The 18,685-nt window shown below is 38.0% G+C and overlaps 1 protein-coding gene across 3 annotated transcripts in view; it reads right to left on the bottom strand.

Annotated features, from left to right (window-relative positions):
* Positions 1–208: 208 nt before the first annotated feature.
* vwa5b1 (von Willebrand factor A domain containing 5B1) overlaps positions 209–18,685 on the bottom strand; it is a 33,832-nt gene continuing 15,355 nt past the window's right edge. For 2 of the 3 annotated variants that reach the window (XM_016664648.1, XM_016664649.1), the window contains exons 8-22: positions 17,257–17,433; positions 16,351–16,461; positions 14,673–14,875; positions 11,826–11,940; positions 11,441–11,626; positions 10,988–11,189; positions 10,099–10,289; positions 8,833–9,061; positions 7,869–8,162; positions 7,545–7,682; positions 6,943–7,071; positions 5,772–5,843; positions 5,298–5,370; positions 3,787–3,910; positions 209–2,175 (exon numbers count right to left, since the gene is read on the bottom strand). In XM_016664648.1, coding sequence (XP_016520134.1) covers positions 1,570–2,175; positions 3,787–3,910; positions 5,298–5,370; positions 5,772–5,843; positions 6,943–7,071; positions 7,545–7,682; positions 7,869–8,162; positions 8,833–9,061; positions 10,099–10,289; positions 10,988–11,189; positions 11,441–11,626; positions 11,826–11,940; positions 14,673–14,875; positions 16,351–16,461; positions 17,257–17,433 — 2,850 coding nt within the window. In that variant the 3' untranslated portion in view covers positions 209–1,569. The remainder of the gene's footprint in view (positions 2,176–3,786; positions 3,911–5,297; positions 5,371–5,771; positions 5,844–6,942; positions 7,072–7,544; positions 7,683–7,868; positions 8,163–8,832; positions 9,062–10,098; positions 10,290–10,987; positions 11,190–11,440; positions 11,627–11,825; positions 11,941–14,672; positions 14,876–16,350; positions 16,462–17,256; positions 17,434–18,685) is intronic. The other variant, XM_016664650.1, reaches the window with a different exon arrangement.

The following is an 18,685-nucleotide window of genomic DNA, read 5'->3' as shown; positions in this document are numbered from 1 at the left end:
ACAGGAAAAGAAAAAGCTGACTCCAGAGCACAAACTACTCTGTAGACGGTGCTTTTGCATCAATAACCCCTTGGATAGTTTTTTTTTTCATTAAAATTCGGACACATTTCAACCGCCAAGGTCAATAAATATCTATAGGATTTCATGGAACAGACCAGCACAAAGTAGAGTAATAGGAAAAAAAGTACATGATTAATATGATTTTAGAAGCAAAAATCTGAAAGGCAAGACATACACTTCAACTCTGTTCCCCTAAATACAATTCATTACCATTGGAAGGCACCTAATTGGGGGATAAACAGCATTTTTATTTAGTACCCCTGAGTTAATACTTTGGAGAATCTGATTATAATGCTGTTACTGCTGGCAAACCTTTGCAGGATAACTCAGTTCAGTCAGACTGAACAGAGAGAAACTGAACAACAATTTCCAAGTTTTGGAACAGATTCTCAGTTTGATTTGGGTCTAGAAAAGGGTTCTGCATCACTCTTAATAACTAAAGATAGTTTATTTCATGGAACACTTTCATTGAATTTCCAAAACAAAATGACACTAAAATTACTTTTAAAATATGTTTTCTTGTCATTAAGTTGGTAAATGTGTGACTTTATTTACATATTTTCTGCAAATCTCAACATCCCATAGAAGACAATGAAATGTATGCAACCTCTTTCTTGCAAAAGTGTTATGCTTTCTTTATTTTAAAATTAAAAAAACAGACATAAAAAGATGGTCATTTAAAAATAACACTTTTCATATAGTAGATACCAGAAATTATAAATTGCCTTTTCCATTTTTAATTACGTTTTGTCTTGACTGAGGGTAAAAAAGGTTCTTTGGAATGTAGAGGTTGCAGAAAACTGGTCTGGACTTTGACTAGGCCATACTGATCCATCCATTTGCTTTTATCTAAAATCACTGACTGCAATTTTGGGGATTATTCAGGCCGATGTGTAGTCCTAGTTTTCCACCACACAGTATGCTGAAAGTCAGCCATAACTTTCAATGTTGGGCTCCTATTCTTTGTGTTTGTTGCGTTTAAATATTAATTATAGCTTTCTTTCAGAATGTACAATCTTCTCGCTTCGTTTCCGTAAAGGCCAGATTTGTGTAAGTCCTATCAGATGTTTCTCCCACCTGGATCTCTGCAGCTCCTCCAGAGTTGCCTCTGAGTAATTTTCCTCTTGCTACTCTCGCAAACCTGTGACATATTTTGGATTTTTACTGAAATGACACAAAGTTGGGCTGTATTTACTAATACTTTGTAATTTGTTGGACTGAATTTTACTTGGAAGTATCAGAGTAAAGGGGGCTGAACACTAATACAGATTTCACTTTTCAGATTTTTTTATCATAACAAATTTGAAAGTCATGTAGCATTTTCCTTCCTCTTCAGAACAAAGCAGTATTTTGTGTTGGTCTGTCATGCAAGATGGTAAGATAAAACAACTAAGGCTGTTGTGAAATAAAAAAGAAAAGTTTAAGGGATATGAATACTTTTGCAACGTCACTGTGGTGGTACAGCGTTGGTTAGCATAGTATCATGTGGTATGGAGTCTGTTTAAGGCCTCAGACCGAGCCGGGGTTGTAGCAGAGCATGTTTAGCTGCAGGTTTTCATCCCAGTGTCTGAGGATGATGAAGAGCTGATTGGCAGCAGCCTTGATGGAGGCTAAATCTTTCCCCTCTGGGATGTCCTGCGCATTCAGCCACATGCTGGCTTTGGCCGCCACCAGCTCCCATTCTGTGAAATAACTGGCAGAGCTGTGCTCCAGCCAGGCCAGAGCGACGGCCGTTGCCCATACCATGCTCTCCGGATCCTGCATCCTCTTCATCACGCTGCCAGGTGACGCCGTTTCTGAGCCCCCTGAGAAAAACTGGGGTTCAAAGGCGGTGGACTGGCCCGCGTCCGGCCAGGCGTTTCTGGATGGATAGGAGGGACTGTTGGTGCCAGCAGAGTGATCTGCTGCCGGCTGATAAGGGTCTGGCTCAAATGGCGATCTGGACCCGTCGTCGGTGCTGTCAGTGCGCCGGCTGCCGGAGTGAGACAGGTGGCCCAGGCTGGAGCGGTGGCTGGCGAAAGGCGACGTCCACTTCAGCTTGTCCATCGGCACGTTAATGGCTTCACAGAGAGCTGAGTCCAGGGGAAATGCGCCGCTCGCCAACTGCAACAACACCTGCACAGAGGGGAGTGAAATTATTCTCTATTGTTAGTCCTTCTAGAGGAAAATTTCAAGTGGTGTATCGTATTTACACTACAAATCATCTCCCAATTATATTTGCTTTCAAGCGAAACTTCAATAACACAAGAGGAGAGGGTGCACCTGAGCTCCTGATTTGCATGCACGCTCCTCGTCTGCACAGTTTTATATATTCCAATAACAATGGTCGTTTACAGCTCGAATCAGCCCCTTATTAAAGGCTTCCGCGTTGTTATGGAGGAAAAAGTCTCTTTACTCTCAAAATGTGTTTTTTGTTTCCATTAAATGTGTATAGCAATGAATTGGCCAGCATGTGTTGCATGATTAAAGCATCAGTCAAGGTCTCTGTTTGAGGAGTGCATGTAGAATGCATATAATATTAACATTGCCCACAATGCCACACTAAAAGCTAAATTATTTATATTTTCTGCACTGATTAAAATAAAGTCTAAAGGAAATTTATCAACAGTTGGAAACGAAACTGTAACCCCTACGCCCTCTGTACTGAGTCCCTCCAGGAAGTAGTGATGTTACGATTGCAACTTTTAGTCCAGCTTTTCCACAGAAGTTTTCTGTATGCCTTTCTTTTTCTTATCACTGCAACTTGTTGAATCTTGACCAATTCCCTTAGCCCCCTTCTAATTTAACTTCCTTTTCTACACCATCTTTTGAAAAGCAAACATGCAAGATTAAAACGGGTGACCCACTAAACGTAACATTTTCTTTTTTTCTTTTTAACTTTTCCAATAACCATTTGAGATGTTCTGTTGAATTTTCTTATATTGCATAAACAGTTAATGTTAACATTAATGACAAAGACAGAATTCTTCTTTTGCATTTTGACAATCCTCAGGATATGATTTTATTTGCATAGGGTGCCACTTCAAGAAACTACTTAAAAATGTCATTTGCACTTTAAATGTTAAAATCCTGTCTTTTTAGGTAAAGTTATGTGCAGCAATTTCAACTTTTTTTATAATACAATGTTACGGCAAAAATAAAACTAAAAAAGGTTTACAACACTGATGGCAACATTTTGAAAAAGACGTTGCAAATTCAATAATTTTAGGCCACAATAATCACAAATATCACAATTTCCTGAAGGAACTGAATAAAGTGACTTTAGTTAAATGTTTTTCAACACTGGGCCTCAAGGCACGCTGCCCTGCTAGTTTTCGGCATGCCCCCACTTCAGCACACATGATTTTATTTGATGGCTGATTAACAGGGTCTTTGTTGAATTGCAATCATCTGCATGGGTTGTGTTGAAGCAGGGGAACATCCAAAACATGCAAGTTAATGTGCGTTGAGGACCACAGTTGGGATACACTGAAATAGAGCAAAAATTCTTTTGTTTTTCATGAGCCGTTTGGCTCATGTCAGAGTCTACACCAATAAGAAATAGTGATCGTCTAAATTGAATAATGTTTCCTTTTACAGTTGATGCACATTGCAAATCAAAGGTTTGAATAGATTTGGAGAGATGCTGTACACCTCATCATTCAACAACTGCTCACATTTTCTGCCATTAATTCATATCAGTGACAACCTGCATGTTGAAATAAACGGAATAGATCTGGGGCTCACCAGGGGAATGTAGTCTTTGTTCTCGTTTTCACTCTCTCCGATTGAGTCGCCAGACTTGCTGTGCGTTCGACACATGAATCCTTTTGCAGCTCGGGTCAGGAGGCGAGTCCTGCTGAGGGCCAGCCTGACGGAGGAGAGGTAAAGCGCAGCAAACACTGTGCGTGCATACAGATGCTTGCTCTGAATATTTCTCTGAGTTATCTATCTTTTTCATATAAGGACCCAGAGGAAAGGTAAACAAGAAAAATGCAAAGATTGAATATATTTGTACAATAATAATGCAAGAGTTTATCTTTTTTGAAGAATTTATCTTTTGTAATTCAAAGTTTCGCATTTAATTTTTGGTTGTATTTTTACTTGTATATAAATCATTCCTGCATTAAAAAAAAGGAAAAATAAGTATTTTAAAATGATTGGTATATACTTTGTTGCCATAGAAACCTGTCATATTTCTTCTATTCTTCTTCCTAAATTTACATTTGAGGAAAATAAGAAAACTATACCATAGTTCCACAGTATTTTATGCTAATTATATGGAAACATTATGTTTTTAACAAACATGTGTTGAACTTTCAGCTGATCAGACACCAGCTTTTTGGGAGCCGTTTCTCTCTGCATACTGTTATATTTTATATTTTTTTGAAATCTCAAATTAAATGCAACCAAATTGTGTTTTCTTTTTCGAACATTTTAAGGTATGTTTTATGTGTGGCTGAAAAAATCTATGGAAGAACGTTGAAGGAAATAGAGAACCTAACAACCACAGCTAGTGGTTTCAATACCGACTTATTTTCTTCTTACCTGAAGAGCTGCAGATCAAGTTTACTTTAAAAGATAAAAAAAATATGTTTTTGTCTTGTAAAATCTTACAATGCAAAACTTTATACATCACTATCAAAGTGGTATTTCCTGCAGATAATCATGTTTTCTGAAATGTCTGAAAAAGCATTGCTGGAAGCAGCAGAATGTCATATTTGTCGAATGACTATAATTATTTTCTATTATATAGAACAACTGGTGATGGATAAAATATTTCCTGGATACTTTGAGAGCATGTCTTACATGTCCAAATACTTATTTAGAGCATTTTCTGGTCTGTCAGTAGCTCCATTTCATCATAAATATGTGCAAAACTTTATCAATATTCCACAAATGTTGATAAAACACAATTTGAGACACTCCCATTAAATAAAAAACACGATTAAAATCACAGGTGAATAAGTTTGTTCATGCGATAAGACATTAAAAAAGACGCTGTGCCATTATCCTCCAACTACTTCCTGTCTTCTTTGTGCTTTGCGACATCTGGTTGTTGATCATGTGACTCGTGTGATGCAAAAAATAAACCAACTTTGATGCAGCCAGAAAACCACCTCATTCTTGCACCAAAACGTTTCAAAATTATGCAAATGTATTTTTGAAATGTCAAATTGAAATATTTGATCACTGGTGTTTTTTTACTGAATGCAGCTACAGTACATTTAAACACCAGCTGAACTTTAATCACATACCTGGCAGAAAAAAGACTCTCCACCGATTTCTGTGATTGGTCTGAAGTAACAGACGGACTCCTTTGTGGGGCGACTTGGAGACAAAGAGGCAGCCAGAAAAGAAATCATCTTTCACCATCTGGTAATTAACAGAACTACGGCACCGTGAGATGTAACAGTGACGACAGAAAACATTCAACACACTCCAGCATTCTGTCCTCTCCAGGTGAAACATGTCTTGTTTGTATTTGCGCCTTCAGTGGATTCTCATATTACACATCGTCAGTTTGAGCCAAGATAAAAACTGCCAACCTCTGTTAACCTCTACAAGAGTAGGAACTGTAATGTCAGTCATTTACACTTTCACATTTGGTAGAAAATGCTGCTGTGTGAGGCTGGAAATGGCAACATCCACTCAGATGTTGCATGTCAAAGGTCTTAGTGGGGGGAAATTGAGGAATTGCAACAAATTTGCAGAGCGGCTGATGTGCTTACCCTCTGTGAAGCTGCATTTGTCCCAGCCGGCAGAGGAGGGGGTGCTGCATGGAGAGACGCCGTCCTCTGCATCTGAAACAAGAATTAAAGTCATTTTCTAAAGAACCATTACAGAAGAATCTTTTTTTTCCTGTTAGTTTATTTACAAAAACTCCAGCATCGAATAAGCCTGTCACTTTGTTTGATATGGCCTCAGTTTGAAACCATTCACTCAGTTTGTTTGCTACTTAGACGGAAAATTGGAATTTCAAAGTCAGACGAGACAAAAACGATCTCGTAAACAAGAAATGAAACAATATCTTTCATTTAATTGTCAGCTTTCCAACATTTTGGTTTGAATCATTAAAATCTTAAAGCTCCTCCATATCCAAGCCATCTGTTTTTATTTTTTAAACCAGCATATGCTTGAGCAGCTCCTGCCCACATTAGCTCGTGCTGTTGCTATGCCATCACTGAGGATCCTTTTAAAAATGTTGTGTCCTGCTGCTGAAGTTATTTATAAAACAGCTCACAAAGTTCTCTGAGAAACCCATATATCTGAAAGCTCTTTGCAGTTTTACGTGAAAGTAGGTTTAAATTGACATAAATACAGTTGCTTTCAAACTTAGTCATGTTTTCACATATATGTTACATACTTACATTTTTACATGAAGGATCAAGAAAAAATAGTTTATAATTCCGAAGTGGAAAGGAAATGATGCATGGTTTTAAAAGTGTCACCTTCCTAAGATAATGGCCTAAGTCATTTTTGTCAAAAGGGATTTTTTTTTTTTTTTGGCCAAAATCACTTTTGGCCAATGCAAATTTTCATTTGTATGCTGATGTTACAGTTATGTATAGATCGAATGTATAGATTGAAACAGGTTTTTAATACTGTAGAGGTAGATTTTAGTGTTTTAAAACATATTTTAAACTCAGAAAACAAAATGTTTGTTACACTCAAATTGGAAATCAACAATCATTCTCTCCTTGTCAGGTATTTTATTGACGACTTCATCTCCACCAAGTCTCACATTGGATTATTAGCCAAAAAACTACCGTTTAAATTGGTGTTATTATTAGAATCTTGCCCTGCTTGACATTTCATACTAAAAAGGATTTGTTGAGGCCTCTTTCATGGTGATGTGCATGCTTCATCACAAAGCCTTGAAAAATAAATGAAGCCACGTACTGTAAGGCAGGAGGACGTCTTCGGCTTCCTCTGACATGCCGCCGGACTGAGAACGCCCGAGCCCGATGGAGTACCCTCTGTTCTTCCTGCTCCCTGATCGAGACCTGGAGCCCCTCTTCAGTCTTGCACCTTCAAGACAAACGGAAGTCATTTCAACTTTGCTTGGCTCTGCAGAGTGCAAACAAGATAGAAGATGTTTTTGTTTTTTTTTTTCAAACTGATTTTCACAGTTAAAACTAAGGAAAATGTACAACTAAACCTCAACCAATCCCATATTTACAAAATCAAATAAATTTGGTGTCAATTGACTGTTCTGGAGCCGGGTTGATCTCTGGAAACCTTTTCTAGGAAATTTTAAAGATTATAACGTCATAAAACTAAATGTTTGTTGGACAAACCATCACAAATGCAACACAGTTGTTGATTTTGGTTGACCTTTCATGACCTCTGGAAACATTTATGAGTATCTTTAAAATGATAGCGACACAAACTAAATTCTTGCTGCACAAACGCAGCACAAATGTTTGAGACCAGCTTCATTTAATTTGAAGAAAGTGGGAGGGGGGGACTTCAGTCAGGAGAATTAGAGCCATGTAACTCACCAGCATTAATGCATTCAACACATGTTGGCAAATACTCATTGGTGTCCAGGTCAATGGGAACAAATGCTGTGTATTTGCTCAGTATATTGCAGGCTTTGCTAGTGTGAATAACGTAAACCTGGTACTTCCTGCCAGATCCTGGAAATTAAAAAAAAAAGCATACAATACAAAAACCATGATGCATTAAGTAATATTATATGTCATGACTTCTTTAATGAATTGTACAAAATATGCACAATAGAATAATTAATAGAATTTGAAAACCTCATCCTTTGACATTTTTAAGTTTTTTTCCAGTTGTGTCAGACGAGTTTCTAAGCTCACCTTGTTCTATCTCGGACTCTTTATCGGCCATGTGCTCAAAGTCGTGTATGATGGAGCTCCCGGCCAGGTGGTGAAACGTCTCGTTCCACAGCTCCTCGTGAACCTTTTCCTCACGTTCCCGGCCGCTTAGAAACGGCTCGATGTCAAAGACCACCTCCCACTTCATGGGTTGCCCACACAGCAATCCCGACACCACTGCTTTGCAGTCTCCTTTGTGATGGCTGGTGGTCCCCAGATGTGACATGTGGGTCTCTTGAGGGGTTTCTGCTTGACACATCTGGTGGCCATATCCATCTGAAATATCAGAGGAGTAACAGTTTAATGCATAAAAGCAGATTTAGGGATAAGCTACCTAAAATACAATATTTTATTTATGAAGTGCTCAAACTTTCTTGTGCCACCTAAAATATATATATCAAAAGAAATCCTGTGGTTTTGAAAGATGGCAGAAAAAACAAACAGTGGCCCAAGGTTATTTATGTGTGATTTTAACTGCATTTCTTATTTAGTGGAAATAACACAATTGCAAAATTGTGTTTTTTCTACATTAGTGGAATTTTGACAAAGTTTACTTAACGTAACTTTATTCAGGCATTGGCAACACAAACCCCTTTTACTTGGGGCTCTGTATATATATATATATATATATATATATATATATATATATATATATATATATATATATATATATATATATCCCATTTATGGGAAATTTTAATCTGCAAATTTACAGAAGAGCTTTGGATTCAACACTTTGGTGAACTGTGCAAAATTCAGTTTTTTTCTTTCATCCTCTTCACATTTAAAGTTACTTAAAAGTACTAAACTTTGGGCTTTTAATAGAAATAAGTATAAATTCTGTCCTAAAATAACAGACTTAACAAGAAAACATGCTTCTGACGCATTGTCTGACATAAGGAAATCATTTCCCATTAATCCAGAAAGGCTGTCTTTGTGTTCTCACCTGTGTCTCCAATGCTGCCAACGGAGGGGCTGTCCGTGGACGATCTGGACCCATCATCGCCAGCAGGGTTGCGAGCCACAGGCACCCCGGTGCTGTCGCTTGGCTGAGGGCCATCCAGTGGCTGGGGTTGGGGATGAAGCTCAGAGTCATCCTCCTGCTGCGGAGGCGGCTTGTGACCGGTGCCAGGTCGTCCTCTGAAGGACGGGGCGCCCAGACCAGCCAGCTGTGGCTAACACCAGAAAACCCAGGTGCCATTATTGGGTCGATAAAGCGAGATACAGCATCGGCCCATTATTATTCTGATCATTTCTGTGAGCTCAAACAAGCTCTTTTTGATCGTATCAAGGGATGTTTGAGGGGGAGACTCTGCTGGTAATTTTTAATTAAAGAAAAACAAATGCCAATAGCCTGACGCCCGAAATTAGAAATTCACAGAGACTTGCTCAAGTATTCATATAATTTGAATTTACAAGCACAAACTTTAGTTTATAAAAACAATAAAAGCTTATTTAAAATATTAATAAGATCTTAAGAACAAGACTATTTTCAGTATCTGAAAATTATGCACCATTTCTTTTATTGTTTACCATATAAAAGCCCAATAAAACACACCGAATGATGCGATTGCAACATGACAAAATGCAGAACGTGAATATGTCAGCACAGTATTTTCTTGATTTATCTGATTATAAACACAGAGCAGAAGCTCGCTGTGTGCCAAAACACAAACCAGACAGATAAATGGAGGCAGTCAGACAGACGGATTGTTTATCCTGCTGAGAAGTTCAAATGCCCCAAGGTTTCCATGTCTCATGACCTCCTTCAATTCAAATAAAGATTTGCTATACCTATTCATTAGGTCTGATTAAGACAGGATTCTTCAATGGGATTTACCTGGAGCAGACACGCTTCCTCCTGTTAATTCTGTTTAGTCATGGCAACTTGCTTCCTGAGTTATTCAAACCTAATTGTGATTCATTAATTTTGCCCTTAATTACTGAGAAGGACACGTTAGTCTCTTCTTGATTATACTCCAATCCAGACAGAGGTCAGGCAGCTCCCTTAGCTGCCAAAGCTTTCTGAATTCAAATATCATTTTCTACTTGACAGTATGACGACTCCATCATTAGATAAATCCACAATCTGCTGCTTTAATTACATGCTAGCGCTTTATTTTGTGTGTCGGTTGCAGGGACTTTAAGCAAGCAGCACACACTTATCAGATGTAGGGAAAACGGTTGACCTGTTTTCAGTGACAGGTCATACCTGGCAGTCGTTCTTCCAGTGCATTTCCTGCTCGGGGCTCATCTGGCCTGTCAGGTCCTGGACTTTGCTCCTCCTCAGGGGATTCTTGGGCACCACAGAGTTAGGGTCACTGGGAGTGAAGGATTTCTTTGCTGGGTTGTAGTCCATGAGCTGGTTTGTGCTGTATGCACGTCTCCTTGGTGATGTGTCATCTAAGTTCAAAAAATGTACAGTCACTACATTAGAAATCAATGTTACACTTATGTACCAATAATAATTAAGTCTACAGGGTATTTTAATTAATACATAGTCTCATACATAAGCAGGTATAAGTTTATGCATGGTAGGGTCCCAAAGAAATTGACTACAAGTTCATACTTGAATATTATTTATATTCATAAAAATATAAATACTTTTAACCTATTAAGATGTGAAGCAGGTGACTCAACCCGTTCAGTCATCCATCCATCCATTTTCTGAACACCCTTGTCCCTCAGTGGGGTCGGGAGGGGTGCTGGTGCCTATCTCCAGCTAACGTTCCAGGCGAGAGGCGGGGTCCCGTTCAGTCATTTATAGCTTATTTGATCAATTTGTATTGATATATATCAATACAACTCACTTAATTTGGACTTTAACAGAATTGTATATAAAGAGTGCATGTCTTATGTCTCATGTCTATTCAGTACTTGAGTAGACATTTTACCAAATACTTTTTCACTCTTGAGTAATTTCTTGGATGGCTACTTTTAACTTTTGGAGTAAAAATATGTTGAAGTAGTGCTACTTTTACTTGAGTGTGATTTTTTGGGGGTACTCTGCCTACCTCTGACCATGAGTAAACTATTGTTTAAAGTAAAAATTCCTGCACTTTGTGATAAAAACAAAGGAAATCCGCTTGTGCAGTTCTTACCTGTGAGGTCTGGCTCTGTGATGACAAGGCCACTCTCTGCCATGGCGTCCTGGTAGGAGTCATGCAGCGTGCCACAGGGTGCTTCCCGGTGGGACCCCTGACTGTCCACTCCCGTCTTCCCCGCCTCCTCCTCTTGTGAGTGGTAAAACACCGAGCTGGCTGACTCAATGGAGCGCATCATGCTGTATCGCCTCCTTTTATCCTGTTGAGATGTGAAGCAGGTGACTCATCCCGTTGAGTGGTTTTTAGCTTATTTGATCAAGCAATTCACAAGGCTTCATTTATTTATTTTTCCATTGAGAAAATATTTGTCAAGGACTTCCTCTCGGGATTTACCTTCAAACTGTTTTGTAGTAACAGCAATTTTACAAGACAGTTTGTCAACCAGAAAAGGTTGCTTTTCTGACCCACTGGTGCATTAACCTAATCGTTACCCTTCAATAGGTGTCTTACAGATTTGGGGTTGTCGTGGTAACGGGTAGTGTCGCACACCACACTGTAGCCAATCAGACTGTCTCCTGGAAAGAGGAAGGTGTTGCCAACAGGGGAGAGCAGCACCTCTTTGGTTTCAGGAAAGAGCCATTCGATGGAAATGTCACTGAGTACCGGGGACATGGTTTTCTTCAGCGACTTTATCATCTGTGGAGTAAAAACATAGAAATAACACAGCTTCTTTCTGATAGTTTCACAGAGGGGGTGGTGTCTCACACATGATGTCTTAATGGGTATCAATGGCAGGCACTTGATGTATTGAAATGGCTGCATAATGGCTCTCCGGTGGCCTTCAGAATAACTATAGATGTCATTATGAGTGACACTCCAGGCTGGAAATGAGTACCTTGGGCTGCAGCCTCTCTCCATCAGCCAGGAATTCAGCTGTTCCTTTGGAAACAGCCGCCAACCCCTGCACCAGCCTCCGGCACGCATTTTGTCCAATGCCGAATGTGAAACATCTGCACAGAAACATTAAAGGCAGCACCTTCAAGGACAGATCAGGAGATTTTTCAGCATAGCAACAGATGTGTTCACAGGATGGGTGCACATTTCCATCAAAAGTGAAAGACACAATGCTCACAGAGTGTTGGAAAAATATCTTCTTGAGGTTTTCCAGATTTTGCCACATTACTACCAAAAACCTTGATGTTTTATATGGGGTGGACCATAAAGACGGACAAAATACATAGTTTCCAAACTTCCCAACAAATAAAACTCCAAAATAGTCACTACAAATACAGATGGAAATTAGCCTGGTAAAAACCAGCCCTTTGTTCTACGCTGTTTATTTTGAACAGATTTTTTTCTCGGCTATTGAGAAGTGATTGTTTCCTGGAGGCATGGACTCAGTTGAAGTTTTAAACTTTACCTAATGTTTGTCTGTGTGTCTGTGACATATGCAATGTGTCAGTTCAACGCTATGAAGCTACTATCCTCCACTACAAAGAAGTGCTGAGCTAAAAAAGATAGTTGTTCATATTAATTCAATGTTTGGAAGCGTCAAGCACGGACTGAACGACTCCGTTCACTTCCTCCATTGCCATTGCTAAAACTACAAACAAATTGCAATCATAAAACAGAGCCAAAAAGAAAAGTGATGTTATCGTTCACAATATCTTCTTTTCGCAGATTGGTCTGGTAGAAAATCAATCCAGGCCAACACGAGAAATTCCTTACAGATCAGTGAAGGGAGATGAGAATTGTCTGAGTAAATGAATGCAAGACTCCACTTTTCTTTTATTTTTATTTGCTAAAAATGGAAAATACATTTTGTATTATTCTCACTTCCACTTGTGAATATGCCTAAGGAGTATGGATGTTTCTGCAAAGATTTGGAGTTCAAAGCATAATTTCATCTTTCATCAGGACTAAAGTTCCTCTCAGCTCTAACAGTTGAGTGAAATATGGTTTTTGTTGCATAACACAGTCAATATCTCAAAAATGGAGGAGTCAGCTAATTGCATTGCACCAACACTCTCCTTTTGAATTTTTAATGACATAAAGCATTTGCTGATTAGAGCAAGTGTGTCGCTTTCCATGCGGTTAAGATCCTGAATTGAGTCTTTTGGAGATTCATCTTTTTTGATCTGGTCTCTGAGTGGCTGTGCTGATTTGTAAGCATAGAGCGATAATGACCCGGGAAGTGTTGATGAGTTGGCCGAGCTTTCCGCACCTAATGCAATTATCCAGGGGCAGTCATCCATTAAAAGGGGACGACAAAAGTCAATTATTTCCAGAAAACGACTCTGGACGGGGATTTCACAGCGTGAGTCTTAAATGCAAGCGGCAAAATAAAACGACTTCCTGGAGCGCTGCAGATTTGTTGTGTCATCAGCGCTCCCTGCAAGTTGACAGATGGAGCTCACATGCTGGTTTCTTATTCCTTCATTCTAGCATTCGTGCAGCTTTGTTGTGCCTGAAAGCTGCACAGATGTTTCCTCCAGGACAGATTTGTGATGTCGGATGCTTAAAAGAGGTAAAACGGGCTCCATGTTCCCACATTTCATTTTAAAAGGATTACACCATTGTGGCCTGGTTTATATTTCAACACCAAGATAAACCCACACTAGTGATTTTATTTTGTGAATAAGCCGTGGATTTGTCTTGTGGAGCATTAGAAGATGATGTGTTAATTAATTTAAATCTGCCTCAGCTCTACGTTTTTAAATAGCATTACAAAATCGAGGAGCTAGTAACTTGCAAAAGTATTCACACCCCTTTAACTTATTCAGATTTTGTCACATTGCAACTAAGACATCAATATATTTTATGAGGATATTAAGTAATAACATATAATTTTAATGTATATAAACAACACATGGTTTTTGACACTTTTTGAGAGTTGAAACATTGGAAAAGTATGTTTTTGTGCTTTGCCCCATCTATTCTGAAACCTCTAAATAAAATCCCCTGGAATCAACTGCCTTCAGACATACTAAACAGGGCTTATTTTTTTAGTCCAAGTATAATTTTTGCTATTCTGTGAAGATCTAAAAGGTTTTTCAGAGAACATTAGTGAGCAAACTGCATTATGAAGATTAAAAACCAAAACTTATGAAACTTTAACAAAAACCACTGATATGTAGTCTGGGTGTGTGTCTGGTGTGAAGTTTTGGTCTAAATAAGTTTGTTTGTTCTTCATTCAGTGAAGTTATTTACAGTGGGTAGAGAATCCAGAAATTTTCCTCAAGTAAGATTACCAATACTTCATACCAAAATAATTCAACTAAAAGAAAAAAGTAAAGTATAGTGAAATTAGTCCTAAAAGTATATTTTTCCAAAAAGTTACTCAGAGAAATTTAACTAGTTACTACATAATTCTGCAGCTAACAGCATTTCAAAAAAGTTAAACAAGGTAGTGGCAGCATTATGCTGTGGCTACACTTAAATTTTGACAGTCATTTATCATTTTCCGTCTTTCTTTCTTATTATATGACTACCCACTGCTTTGTCCTTTGTGTAAGATCCCAAAAGAAACAGGTTGAAGTTTGTAGCTGTAATGAGAAAAAATGTGTAAAAGTACAAAGATGTGTGAAGGTGTGAAGCACATTTTTGATCAAACATCAAGGTTTCTACAGCCCAAGACAGCTTTAACAAGAAAGCCTGACGCTACACAATATTGACAACATTTCCAACAGCATAACTTATTGATCTGAGTCACAAAAAAAGATGTGTTGACATTGATACTTGCCTGATATATCGTGCGTGGCTGCGGACCAGCTCAATAACCTTGCCTGTGTTGCTGACGGCTCCGTCTGTGAGCAGAAAAAGCAGCCTGGGGTGACCGCTGAACGTGGGCTGCCTCACAATCCAGGTGAGCGGCGCCAGCATGTTGGTGCCCCCCATGTCGGCTCTCATCTTCCTGATGTAATCACAAGCCTGCGCCAGGGCCTCCTGGATCATGAGGATGAGTAGGAGTTAGTGAAACACGGAATCCTATTTTCACAAAGAACACGAAACAGAAACACCTCTATTCCCTTAGATGCACTTCTTTAATTAGCTGAAATAAAAACACCAAATTATTAATGATTAAAAGTTATGAGTGTACAACACATTAAAGTAGAATAGAGGAACTGATGTCATGAAGAAATAAACATGTAAAGCATGTTCATTGTTTATGTAACAGGCATGTTTCTGATGTTTTGTAATTTTTTCCCTCCTTTATTGTGTGGTAAACAAAACTAACAAGAATAGATAAGCAGACTAAAAGAGAAACAAAATGTTAAAAAATATTACATATTAACTATGCACAGTACAGTATGTGTGTTTGATATGGTAAGTAAAATAAAATGATCATCAGGAATAAACTGGAAATAAAAAAAAGTTGAAAAATGCTAAATAAAATAAAATAACGTACTTAGATTCAGTAATAATAATGATGCAGTAATAATAATGATGATTGTTATTACTATCACTGTTATTATTAAATAATTATTCATTTTAGCAGCAGAAGTAGTATATTTAATGAACTTTAATAAACCAAAATGTGGAACCATACAGTGGCGCCCCCAAGTGGGGGGCAGGAGGTGCCATGCCCTCCTGTTGAAAAATGTTGGCCACCTACAGTCTTTGCTTGGGTCACACAGGAGTACCAGTCATCCATCTTTTATAGCTAACAATATTTTGAACACTGAAAAAAGTCCAGGAAAGTCAGCATGTCGGATTGCAAATATAAATAGTCTGATTCATGGTCGCTATTACTAAAATAAAAACCAAGATAATTAACTTGCTAACATAAATTCATCAACCTCTCAACACACATTTTATCAGAGAAATAAGCCATCAGCACTACAACTCTAATTAAAAGGTGTTTATTTTGTATGAAAAAGTGCAAAATCCCTCCTACATAAACTGCTGTCATACTTGAGCTTCAGTCCTGAGTCTAGCATTTCACCCATTGTAACAAAAACTATGTTAGCATACAGTCCTCCAAGCTAAAAGACAAACAGTTTGCACTTGTTGATTTAGATCTTAGCACTGATGTTAATGCCATTGATCTGCTCTCTTCTCTGCAGACTGGATTTGTGTCAGTGGGATTAAAGAAACAAAAGTCTCCTGGGTAAATTCATGCCGATAACACAGATTGGAAGCAATTGACTCCAACTATGAGAAAGTCTTCTATTGAGAATCTACATCAGAAAAATGTTTAACCTTCTACTGAGTTATTTAATTTAGCCCCAAACTGTACTCTTCTTTAAATTCTCAAAAAAGACCGGTTGTCATTATCAAGGTTTTTATCTGTTATTATTCATATCTCCTCTGTTATGAATACATTTTAAAATACTCTAACAAACCGTTTACTCCTGAATTGCTGAACCACAACTTTGTTTCAGGTAATTGCAGTACATGCCTGCATTGTGTACTTTTACCTCCTCGTAGTTCTGGCTGGTTGTGAAGAGAGATTTGAACATGGATCCAAATCCAACGATGTTGAAAAGGCAGCCAGGCACCAAACTCTTCAGGATAACCACCATGGCATCCTGGAAGAGAAAATCGAGAGCCAATTTGGATTTTAAAACTAAAATCTGTCATCACTCATCTGCGAATGTTGCACTGATAAGTGAGCAGCATCACACCTTGTCATTTCACCAATCACTGCCTCTTCACCAGCTCAAGGGCAGTTTCTGAAATAATACCACTTAGCGCCACTTTCATTCAGGTGAGCAGCGCCAAGGCTGCATTGATTCGAACATGAATACGACTCAGAATTCAATTGCATTTAGAAAAGGAAAGAAAAAGAGTTTCAAAGAGGAAGGTTCCAGTTTTTCTTAAGGATCTTTTAAAAGATTTGTGTAAAATTGTCATTATGTCTCTGTCAAACCCACTCAGACAGTGTGGTGTCTGGCAGATCCAATAAAAGATCAAATGTGAGTTTGTTAAAACAAAAAAAAAATTGCAGATGGCATCACCTGTCAAATAACATAAATGTTTAAAGAAACCACACAAATAAATAAAAGTTGCAGAATTCCTCGAGTCTGGCTGAGAATATTCATTAAACATGATGCAACCTAACAGAACCTGCTAACAAACTGGAGGGATGGACGGATGAATGAACGGTATAATATCCACAGACCACAGTTGTACACAACTAAAATCGCCCTTTAAGCCTAAAATTAGCCTTCAGTTAAGCTGCTTTTAAAAATAAATGATGTGTTGATAACATAATTGAACAAAATAAACCTTGATAAATCACAGCCAGAGACACAGGAAGTATTTATCTGTAAATAATAGCAGCTAATAAAACAAGACGAAACGTCAAGCTGAGGTAATAACACCTTCACACGATGGATGTTGAGTCCGCTCATGCTGCCGCTTCGGTCAATAAGGAAGATGAATTCACCGTGAACTTTCCTCAGGTCTGAGCAGATGGATTTGAGGTCGGGACAAAAGTTCAACATGACCACGGGGTTGTGGAGGATGTCCTTATGCAGCCGTCTGTGAATGACATCTACCTGGATGGATGAAGAAGCGGAGCAGAATGATAAATAAATTACCGGGGAGATAATGAACTCGAGAGGATTTGCAGAGAATTCAATACAAAATGCACAAGTGATCAGATTGACAAAACACATCAATTATTGAAAATGTGCAGGAAAAAAATCAGGCAGAATGAGCCTCGCCTTTGGAGTGTTTCCATAGAAACCCATTTTTATGGCTAAGTTCTCTTCCCCTCCAGTTTAGGTCTGCTGGTCACTTAATAGTCTCATCATCAAAGCTTGATGTGAATGGCCCCATGCAGAGATAATCGCAGAACTCAACCTAGACCCAGAGCAACAAGACTGTCTTTTATGATCAAAGAGCCTAGATGTGCACAAAACAGCAGAGATTTCATCACTTTGACCAACACTGTCAGGTCAGAATTATTACCAAGGAAAATTATAATTTCTAAACCAATTTACAATCCTAAAGAAATTATATTGTCCTTTAGTAGTTAGATTTTTTTGCAAAAAATAAAAATAAAAAATTGGAGCGTGTAAACTGTCACAAAAAGTGAAAAGGAATTTGCATGTGTGCTTTATTAAAAAGAAACTCAAGTTGCACATTTTTGGAAGCTCAAAGTTGGCTATAAGATAAGATCACATTTTGTTTAATGTTTAATAAATAAATTAAATGTTTAATAAATAAATTAAAAACTGATTCTGGTTAAATGAGAGTAACGGTTGCAGAATAGTTGTGTTCCTGTTTACTATGAGGCTCTAAAGGAAATTCAAAAAAAATGATTAACAATCAATCAATAATTTATTTATGTAGTGCTTTACATAACCAATGTGCAGAAGATCAAAGTGCTTTACAGGATCAAGAAGAATATACAAGACATAACAACAGGTAAATACAAAATACACAGCAAAGTGACGCAGAATGAGCAAAACAAAACCAGAAGTGTCACCACACATTTAATATAAGTAGTAAAGAAAAAAAAAACAGATTTATACTTCATATTGCATCAAATATTTTCCATTTTAAGAATATTTTCACTTGTTTGTAACAATTTTGCCCTAATTAAAAAGAATACATCTGCAGTACAGTATGTTGATTAGCATACTGTACTGCAGAAAGAAATTATATTGTCCTTTAGTAGTTAGGTTTTTTTGCAAAAAATAAAAATAAAAAATTGGAGCGTGTAAACTGCCACAAAAAGTGAAAAGAAATTTGCATGTGGGCTTTACTAAAAAGAAACTCAAGTTGCACATTTATGGAACCTCA

Source organism: Poecilia formosa, unplaced genomic scaffold (genome assembly GCF_000485575.1).
Source record: "Poecilia formosa unplaced genomic scaffold, Poecilia_formosa-5.1.2 Scaffold501, whole genome shotgun sequence".
Classification (NCBI taxonomy): Eukaryota; Metazoa; Chordata; class Actinopteri; order Cyprinodontiformes; family Poeciliidae; genus Poecilia; species Poecilia formosa.
The sequence above is the reverse complement of the archived record's forward strand: the minus strand, read 5'-3'. Positions and strand labels throughout refer to the sequence as shown.